This window comes from Argentina anserina, chromosome 7 (genome assembly GCF_933775445.1).
Source record: "Argentina anserina chromosome 7, drPotAnse1.1, whole genome shotgun sequence".
NCBI classification, from domain to species: Eukaryota; Viridiplantae; Streptophyta; class Magnoliopsida; order Rosales; family Rosaceae; genus Argentina; species Argentina anserina.
In genome coordinates, this window is record NC_065878.1 from 18,338,895 (window position 1) to 18,349,045 (window position 10,151).

The following is a 10,151-nucleotide window of genomic DNA, read 5'->3' on the forward strand; positions in this document are numbered from 1 at the left end:
CACTTTTCCTAATCTGCTCTCTGTAATCATTGTTAGCACATGACAAGTTAGTCTTGTATCTTTCAAGTCTGTAAGTTATTGTCCCTTTCAAGACTAAGTCAAGTCAGAACCTTTTGTTCCTAGAGGATATGACTCTTTTGTTCAGAACGGTGGCTACAACCACCGTGTTCTGTTTATATTACTCTCAGCCTTTTGAAAAGGGAGGGGAGAAAAAATCATGTCTTGACTTCATTTCTGCATCTTTATTTCTTGTACTTAGTGGTTTACTCTATCATCTGGTATCAGAGACCTCTGATCCATGAGAGGGCTCCAAGTATCTTCCAACTACCATACTTACACCCCACCACCTCCCCCACATCCACACTCCACCACATCTTCTCCCACAGAAACTTCACCACCTCCTCCACCGAATATGCAGGCCAGGTCCACAGACATTCCATCATCCTCATTTCAACCTGAGGAAGTCACTCAAACTCACCTAGCAGAGGTACGACAAGCAGTGGAGATCCTACAAGATGAGCTTCATCATGCCCTCGACGCAGCAATTGACCACCGGCGTGCGTTTGAAGATCGAATAGAGGCCAAGATTGATGCTTTTCATCAAATGATGCTCCGCAACACCTCCACTACCACCCAAACATCATCCGAAACAACTCCCACCTCTGCTACACCTACCATTTCCTTTGGTAGCATTGCATCAATTGGCTTGTCTATTCCAACCACACCAGCCCCTACCAACATCACTTCCACTTTTCAACATTCCCCCCACACTCCACCGTACACATCTGCCCCAAACATATACTCTACCACCACGTCCCTACCTGCCTTCTCCTTTCAACATACTCCTCCTCAGCCGCAAATACAACACCACTATCCTCCATCCACTCATCCCCAGCCCCGCCCTCACCTGTTCCATAATAACATCCCACAACTACACAACCTACAACACCAGCCCCAATTTCAAACCCAACAACACCACTACCGACCTCCGAAAGTGGAACTGCCTCGATTCATGGGCGACGATGTATCCGGTTGGTTTGCTATGGCCGAGAGATACCTCAACCAACAACGAATATCCCCAGAGGAACGAATAGCAACTGTGGCAGCTCACTTGCGTCCTAATCCATCGTTATGGATGAACTTCTTCGAGCAACGCAACCCTTATGCCACTTGGGATCAGTTTCGAGTGGCCTTCTTAGAGCAATTTGGTGGTGGCTCTATTACTGATTACAAAACATGTATCTCTCGCCTCCAGCAGCGTTCCTCCGTCGATGCCTTCATCTCTGAATTCACGGTATTGGCTTGCCGGATTCCAGATTGGCACGATAATGATTTTCTGTCCATATTTATCGGTGGGTTGAAGCCAGAAATACAACATGACGTCCGGATAATGGACCCCACAACCTTAGCCACGGCTCAACGATTAGCACGCCGCTTGGAGATCAAAAACAATGACAAAGCACTTGGCCGTTTTCCTCGTCCGTTCGCCTGGCAAGCTGCAAACAGACAAACCACCTCTGGCCCTGCCACATCCCTTTCTCCACTTATACCCAACTCAAACCCCCTTCAGCTTTCTCAGACCCGTGCCCAATCCACCCCATCCCCCATCATTCCACAATCAACTTCCCAAAACCCAAGACATGGTCCCAATGTTCGCTCTTGGCTTTCACAATTTCAACGGGAACGTCGTGCTCTGGGTTTATGCTATCAGTGTGACGAGAAATGGCACGACAAGCATGTATGCAAGCGACCAGTGTTGGCCCTTCTGGAAGACTCAAACCCATGCGAACCCATTGATTCATTAGCAGTTTCGGAAGAAACAGAATTTACCGTGGTACAGGACGAGGCACTGGCCATCCATGCCATCACTAACACCAAGGTAAGTGAGATGATGAGATTTCTGGGCACAGCCAACAATCACCCAATCCGGATCTTTGTCGATTGTGGCTCGGCCATGAATTTTCTCAACCCAGAGGTCGCATCCAAAATTGGTTGCGTCATTCAGCCTCCCACCTCCATGCGTTTCAAATCTGTCAGCGGAGAGCCGCTTAAGGCGTCGGGTACGGCCACAGATGTTAAGATTGCTTTCCAAGGATACGAATTCACCAATTCCTTCATGCTCTTACCTGTGACGGATTGCGACTTGTTGCTTGGAGTTCAATGGTTAGATAATCTCGGGTTTATTGGGTGGCATTTCGCAGAGAAAGTCATGGCATTCACTGCAAATGGGCGTTGCCATGTCTTGAAGGGTATTACAGCAAAAACGTCCACATTGGACCAGAATGAGTTGTGTGCTCTATTATCTTCAGATCAACTGGAATGCTTCAAACCCGGGCTCAAGCCCACGGTCCAACATGAGACAATCCACCCACCACAAGTCCAACAACTCCTCACCTCCTATGCAGATTTATTCTCTGCACCCATTGAATTACCACCCAGACGAGCCATTGATCACTGCATTCCTTTACAACCGGGCACCGCTCCGGTCAACGTCCGACCATATAGATATGCTCATTCACAGAAATCCGAGCTGGAGTCACAGGTAAAGGAAATGCTTGCACAAGGTATCATACGACCAAGTCGGAGTCCCTTTTCCTCACCGGTCTTGCTTGTTCGCAAAAAAGAAGGCACATGGCGCTTTTGTGTTGATTACCGCGCCCTCAATGCCGTAACAATTAAGGATCGCTTTCCTATTCCGGTGGTGGATGAACTCCTTGATGAATTACATGGAGCCACTTACTTCACCAAGCTTGATCTACGTTCTGGCTACCATCAAATTCGCATGAATAAGGAAGACATTCCCAAAACAGCCTTCCGAACTCATGAAGGGCACTATGAATTTGTGGTAATGCCTTTTGGGTTATCTAATGCTCCTTCCACTTTTCAAGCATTGATGAATGACTTGCTTAAGATGTTTCTACGTAAATGTGTACTTGTATTCTTTGACGATATCTTGATTTATAGCAAGGATTTGGAATCTCACATGCAACATCTTGAGATGGTTTTTCGTATTCTCCATGACAACAAGCTGAAGCTTAAGGAAAGCAAGTGTGTTTTTGCGCAACACAAAGTTCAATATTTGGGCCATGTCATTTCAGGGGAAGGAGTGGCTGCTGACCCAGAAAAAATAACTTGCTTGCTTAATTGGCCGAAGCCCACCACTGTCAAAGCCATGAGAGGTTTTCTGGGGCTCGCCGGGTATTACCGAAGGCTAGTACGCAACTTTGGCATTATTGCACAACCCCTTACTCAAATGCTCAAAGCAAATCAGTTCCAATGGTCTCCTGCTGCCGACACAGCCTTCGAGCAGCTGAAACAGGCAGTCACCACCACTCCAGTCCTAGCTCTCCCAGACTTCTCCAAACCCTTTACGGTAGAGACTGATGCCTCCGGCACCGGTATCGGCGCAGTTCTGTCCCAAGATCGGCATCCCATCGCTTACTTAAGCAAGGCCTTATCATTGTATCACCAAAATAGCTCCACCTATGACAAAGAGATGATGGCAATCTTATTTGCGGTGAGCAAATGGAGGCACTACCTCTTGGGCCGCCGATTTACAATCATCACTGACCACCAAACCTTGCGCCATCTCCTTAACCAACGGATTTCCACTCCGTCACAACACCGGTGGCTTTCTAAATTGATGGGTTATGATTATGTGATTGAGTATCGTGCTGGTGCCCACAACACAGTCCCAGATGCCCTTTCAAGACAATTTGAGGTTTGTCCAATCATCACCATCTCTGCCCCTGTATGCGATTTTGTGCAGCAAATTGATCAGGCTTGTTCTCGTGATGACGAGGCTCGGTCCATTAGGCAGGCACTACTGGCCGGTACGCCAACGAAGGTAGGGTATTCTCTGGTCAATGATCGGTTGCACTACAAGAATCGCATCTTCGTGCCCCAGTCATCAGAATTCAGAGCCAAATTGTTGTTTGTATTTCATGCCTCTCCCCAAGCAGGTCACTCGGGCTATCTCCGCACCTATGTGCGCCTCGCTCGCAACTTTGCTTGGCCGGGTATGCGTAAGCATATCAAACAGTTTATTGCGGGGTGTGACCAATGTCAACGACAATCGTATGAGACGATTAGACCACCTGGCCTTTTGCAACCTCTGCCCATCCCGGATGAGGTCTTTACGGATATATCGATGGACTTTATCGATTGACTACCTCGCTCCGAGAATTATAATGCAATTATGGTTGTGGTGGATCGCTTGTCTAAGTATGCACACTTCATTCCAGTTTCACATCCTTATTCAGCCACAAGCATTGCAGAGGTGTTCACTAAGGAGGTGTTTCGGCTCCATGGAATGCCTAAAACCATTGTCAGTGATCGGGATCCCATATTCATCAGTCACTTTTGGCGTGCATTCCATCAGTTACAAGGCACTAAGCTTTGTCACAGCTCGGCATACCACCCACAATCGGATGGCCAAACTGAAGTGGTGAACCGATCATTGGAGCACTATCTTCGGTGTTATGTCGCCGACAAGCCAGCTTCTTGGGCTGAACTCCTGCATTGGGCGGAATGGTGGTACAACACCACCTTCCATTCTTCCATTCGGATGACACCATTCGAGGCCCTCTATGGGAAACCTCCCCCTTCCATCTCACGGTATTTGCCCGGCTCCACCTCAGTCCACAAGGTCGACGTTGCTCTCCGTAGCCGCGATCAGTTACTCACCCAATTGAAGCAACATTTAGAATCAGTCCGGAATAGAATGAAACAACAAGCAGACAAACAACGCACTGAAAGAGAGTTCAAGGAGGGTGATTGGGTATTTTTGAAACTCCATCCATATCGGCAACAGTCCTTAGTCAAACGACCTTCTCACAAACTTGCTCCGCGATTCTACGGACCATTTAAAGTCATGCATAGGGTCGGATCTGTCGCATATCGCCTTGAGTTGCCTGCTTGTTCCAAAATTCATCCTACCTTTCATGTGTCTCTGTTGAAGCGACGTGTGGGTGAAGGTACCCCAATTTCTACCACCTTGCCTCCTTTTGATGACAATGGTGAATTACTCTGGACACCCGAACAAGTGCTGGATATGGCAGTACAGCGCCGTAAGAAGCGGTCTGTTACTATGTGGCTGATCAAGTGGCAAGGCCTACCAGTCGAAGACGCTACATGGGAGGTTGCTCAGTCCATTGTGGCAAAATACCCGCATTTTGGTGCTTGAGGGCAAGCACCCACGTAAGGGGGTGGGACTTGTTAGGACCACTCTTCACTTTTCCTAATCTGCTCTCTGTAATCATTGTTAGCACATGACAAGTTAGTCTTGTACCTTTCAAGTCTGTAAGCTATTGTCCCTTTCAAGACTAAGTCAAGTCAGAACCTTTTGTTCCTAGAGGATATGACTCTTTTGTTCAGAACGGTGGCTACAACCACCGTGTTCTGTTTATATTACTCTCAGCCTTTTGAAAAGGGAGGGGAGAAAAAATCATGTCTTGACTTCATTTCTGCATCTTTATTTCCTGTACTTAGTGGTTTACTCTATCAAAATTCCAGAAACCCTTGGGGACTGTCCGAGTCTTGAGTTTCTTTACCTACAGGACAATCTCTTTCAAGGTATGATACCTGCTTCTCTGGCTTCTTTGAAAGGTCTTCAATATCTATATCTTTCGGAAAACAATTTATCAAGCCAAATTCCAAAAGATCTACAAAGGCTACCATTTTTAATGCATTTGAATCTTTCGTTCAATAATCTGGAGGGTGAGGTACCGAAAGGAGGAGTTTTTCGAAACAAAAGTGCAATATCATTGGATGGAAATACCAAACTTTGTGGTGGTGTTTCGGAAATGCAACTACCAGCGTGCCCCATCAAAGTCCCAAAGAAGAGAAGCTTGCGTGGTTTCAAACTAAAGTTAACAATTTCTTTAGTTGCTGGATGCTCTCTTCTGTTTGCAGTCATGATAGCTCTTTATTGGAAGAGAGAAACTCAAAAGAAGAAACCCTTATCTGAAGTGTCTTCAATCAACTTCCTTTCAATGGTGTCATACCAGGCACTTCATCAAGCTACTAACGGATTCTCTCCAAACAACCAAATTGGATCAGGCGGTTTTGGCTCTGTATACAAAGGGATTCTTGATCAAGAAGAAAACAACATTGTTGCTGTAAAGGTCATTAACCTACAACAGAAAGGAGCTTCCAAGAGTTTTGTGGCAGAATGCAATGCGCTTAGAAATATCCGGCACAGGAATCTTGTGAAGATCATAACATGTTGCTCCAGTGCGGATAACAGTGGTAATGACTTCAAAGCTCTAGTATTTGAGTATATGTCAAATGGAAGTTTAGAGGAGTGGCTGCACAAAGAAAACCAATCAGGAAGACTAAACCTTCTTCAACGACTGAACATTGCTGTTGATGTGGCTTCTGCACTGTGTTATCTCCATGATCATTGTGAACCACAAATCATTCACCGGGACTTGAAGCCGAGCAATGTTCTTCTTGACGATGACATGGTTGCTCGTGTCAGTGATTTTGGGTTAGCAAGATTCATACCACTGACCAAGGACTCTTCTGGAAATCAAAGTAGCACAGCTGGTATAAAGGGAACGGTTGGTTATACTGCTCCAGGTAATAATCTTTCACCATATAATTCCTAAATTTGTGTTTACAGAGCTTTATTAAGATGAATTATGAATATGGCCAGTAGTAGCATTATAGCTTATATACTTAGTGTGACACAATTGCATTGAAACCACCTGAAATTTTCAAGCCCCACGTACTAGTACTAGTTATCAATATAGGATTATAGGATAAGAAATCTAAAAGATTGTACCAGGATAAGACATATCATCTCTCTCTCTAAAATAGAAAAGATATTGAAGATAGAAATCGACTGTCTCTGTATCAATCCAACAATGAAATTCATTTGTTTAATGCATTCATACATCTTTAACCATTGATAATCAAAATGTTTCTACCCCTAAAAAAAATGTTTCTATACTAGGTAGGTTCTAAATTAATTGGATGCAGAAAACTGATACACTTGATTGTTTTATGAGTTGCAGAGTATGCAGTCTGTATTGAGCCATCAAAGCAAGGGGACGTGTATAGTTATGGAATACTTTTGTTGCAAATGTTCACGGGAAGAAGACCCACCGATGAAATGTTTGTAGACGGTTGCAATATCCATACTTATGTTAAGATGGCCATACCAGGAAGACTAATGCAGATTGTGGATACCACTCTTCTTGCTGCTTTACAAGAGGCAGCACCTGTAACGAGACCAAATGAAGTGAACTGCATCAGTGGTTACAACAATGATGATATCGAAGCAGATGAAGAAAACATTATTGACGGTGAGAATTTAAGCAAGATGAACACTTATGTGTGGAAGTGCATACTTCCAACCCTTAAGATTGGACTAGCATGTTCGGAAGAGTCACCAAGGAATCGGATGTCTATGGAGGAGGTCCTCAGGGAACTACACCATATTAAAATTGCTTACACTCGTGTTGACATTCGTCAGGAGAGGCCGAGAAGAAGCTAAAGAGGTACTGCATGTTGTTTTCTACTTGATGCACTACAAGAAAAATGACATTCAACAACATCATAATAACAACATGCTTCAAATGAACGTTGTTAATTACTATAATCTACAACATGCAAAATTTGTGCGTTGTTGAAACACATATATCACAACATGCGTCATTGACATGTTATCAGTTCAATATTCGACAATGCATTATGCGTGTTGTTATTTTTAAGTTGTCGAATGTATATATCAATAACAAGCGGAAATGAGTGTTGTTGAATAGTGTTAACATAACAACATGCAACACGTTGTCGTATAATCTTAAAAATGTTGAGACACAACAATAGTAAAATTACGTTGTTAAAAGTTTTTAAAATAACAACTTACGGTGGGTCGTCATATTATTTCAAAATTTTAAGACACTAAAAATGCCAAAAGAAAAAATATGTATAAGTGTCTGGTTTAGCCTAAAATCCCCAAAACACTGTCTCATTTCAAATTTCTCTCTAATCTCTCTCTCTCTCTCTCTTCTCCGCCGACGCCGCTTCACCGAAGCACTGTGGCTTCATCTCCGGCTCGTCCGATGTGGCATTGGCACCGAAAATCAATCAATTCAAGGTCGCTGCACTCGATTTCGACGAATCTTTCGGTGTTCGATATCAGGTTCCACACGCTGTAGTTCTCAATTTGTCACCGCCTAACTTCTTCAGCTTGACGGAGCCTTGTCGCGACCTCCTCGATGTTCTAATTGTGCCTCATGAAGCTATTTCGAGGTATCAATCTATTCAATCCCTCTTTCACTTGATCAAATATCAATTCAATCAATATTCATCGTATTAGGGTTTCAATTTCAAGTGATTTGTGCGATTATAGTGTTTTAGGGATTGAAATCCTCAATTCTGTTCCATCTCAACTGTCAATTTCGTTTTTGATTTCGAATCCCTAATTTCTTCATCTCAGCCTTCATTTGTTTCGTTTCTCTTACAGGTTTCGAAGAAGAGCTTTGAACCGTTTCCTTCAATGATGAAGATGTGCAAGTCAAGACCTCCAAGCACTCCGTTGCGATGTAGAGGTCATCGAGATCACGATCGATTCGGAGCTGCCGGGAATTGTCAACGGCATGGTGGAGGTTGAAGAGAATGAGAGTGTGATTACTGGTGAACTCGGCTATTACACTAAGCGGTAGGGTCTCTGTTGCAGTGTTAATACTGGTATACTTGTTTCGCTTTGATAAAATTGTGGAGATTAAGATTTGTTCTGCATAAAAAAACACTATTATAAAGGACGCTTGGATTGTATTTCTATGAAATTTGTGTACAATTTCTGTTAAAATGAGTGTTTAAGTGGTACGAGTTTGGTATAGGATTGTGTAACGACCCCAAAATTTCGAGCTTAAAAACTCAAAATTCTAAAGTCGTTAAACACAAAATAATCTCAATAAAATCGAAATCATTAAAGTGTCACAGCGGATCAATTCTGAGTTCTCAATACAACTCAGACAAACCAATTATTACAACCCAAATTTATAATCCATACATAAAATGGAAATGTAATAATCCTCTCAAATCACTCACAAATCTCACAAATAAAATCACACAAATTCTCACACACAAATCCACGCTAAAACCTCACCACAAGGAGGATACGAACGACTTCGAGCCTCCGGAGTCGTCGCTCAATCTCCACTAATCAGCACCTGCAGAGTTATCCCCTACACCATCGGATTGGTGCACCGGGATTGTAAACACAAACCCGGTAAGCTTATAGCTCGTATGAGTAAAAATCAAAATATAATTCGCATATCAAAATATACGAAAAATCACAAATCAACAAATAGAAATGCCCTCATGAGTCAATGGACAGCCCATCTGGTTGTCCCAAAAGAATATGAAATGAAACGCTCATGAGAAAATTAAGTAACCATTCTGGTTACCCAATGCATTTATAATACGGGTACCAAGAACGCTGGTACACATCTGTTACCCCTCTCGTAATACACCGCCGATATTGGATAGCCACCCGCTACCCAACATCCAAAACAATCTGAGTACCCATGAGCAGATAACCACCTGTTACCTCACATGCAGTACTAAAGCAGACAGACTAGAGCTCTAACTGTATCGTAACTTTCGCCCGGCCAAAGGCTAGGTTTCGACTTCCCAAACACGTACAATAATCTCACATCATATTGTATCAAAAATCAGGTCCGAAGACAATCGGTTACTGTTCAGCAATTTTCGGTTTTACGAATTTACTGTTCACAGTTACTATTCACAGTCACTATTCACAGCACTGTTCATGTATTACTGTGCAATACACAAAATAATACGTATTTCTGTATGTATACATACTGTTTGCGTATTTCTGTACGTATACATACTGTTTATATACGTATACATAATGTTTACGTATTTCTGTACGTATACATATTATTTAAATGTAAATACAATCTCAGTAAATAAAATTTACTAATTACCTTTTACAAATTACTTTTTACAATTACTGAAAGTAATTTATATTTATATTTACCGTAGCACGCCACCGCCGCCCAAAACCTCTCTTTTTCTTCCTCCTCTACCTCGGCACGGTCCAAGACCGCCCCTACACCATCACACGCTCCCACACGCGCCGCCTAAGGCGGCGGTGTTCCTCATTTCCTCCCCTC

The 10,151-nt window shown here is 43.4% G+C and overlaps 2 protein-coding genes across 2 annotated transcripts; both read left to right on the top strand.

Moving 5' to 3' along the window:
- The first annotated feature begins 298 nt into the window (after positions 1–298).
- Positions 299–4,168, top strand: LOC126803710 (uncharacterized). The gene has a single exon (XM_050531463.1). It carries the CDS (start codon positions 299–301, stop codon positions 4,166–4,168), a length of 3,870 nt encoding a protein of 1,289 aa, XP_050387420.1.
- Positions 4,169–5,684: 1,516 nt separating this feature from the next.
- Positions 5,685–7,501, top strand: LOC126803711 (probable LRR receptor-like serine/threonine-protein kinase At3g47570). Its single transcript, XM_050531465.1, has 2 exons — positions 5,685–6,582; positions 7,020–7,501. The coding sequence occupies exons 1-2, from the start codon at positions 5,685–5,687 to the stop codon at positions 7,499–7,501; spliced, it is 1,380 nt and encodes a 459-aa protein (XP_050387422.1).
- The last annotated feature ends 2,650 nt before the right edge of the window (positions 7,502–10,151 follow it).

Excerpts from the sequence above, each read along its gene's own strand:
- LOC126803710 (XM_050531463.1), top strand. The coding sequence starts at position 299 with ATGAGAGGGCTCCAAGTATCTTCCAACTACCATACTTACACCCCACCA.
- LOC126803711 (XM_050531465.1), top strand. The coding sequence starts at position 5,685 with ATGCATTTGAATCTTTCGTTCAATAATCTGGAGGGTGAGGTACCGAAA. Across the intron at positions 6,583-7,019 it reads GGTTGGTTATACTGCTCCAG|AGTATGCAGTCTGTATTGAG; the intron begins GTAATAATCTTT and ends TATGAGTTGCAG.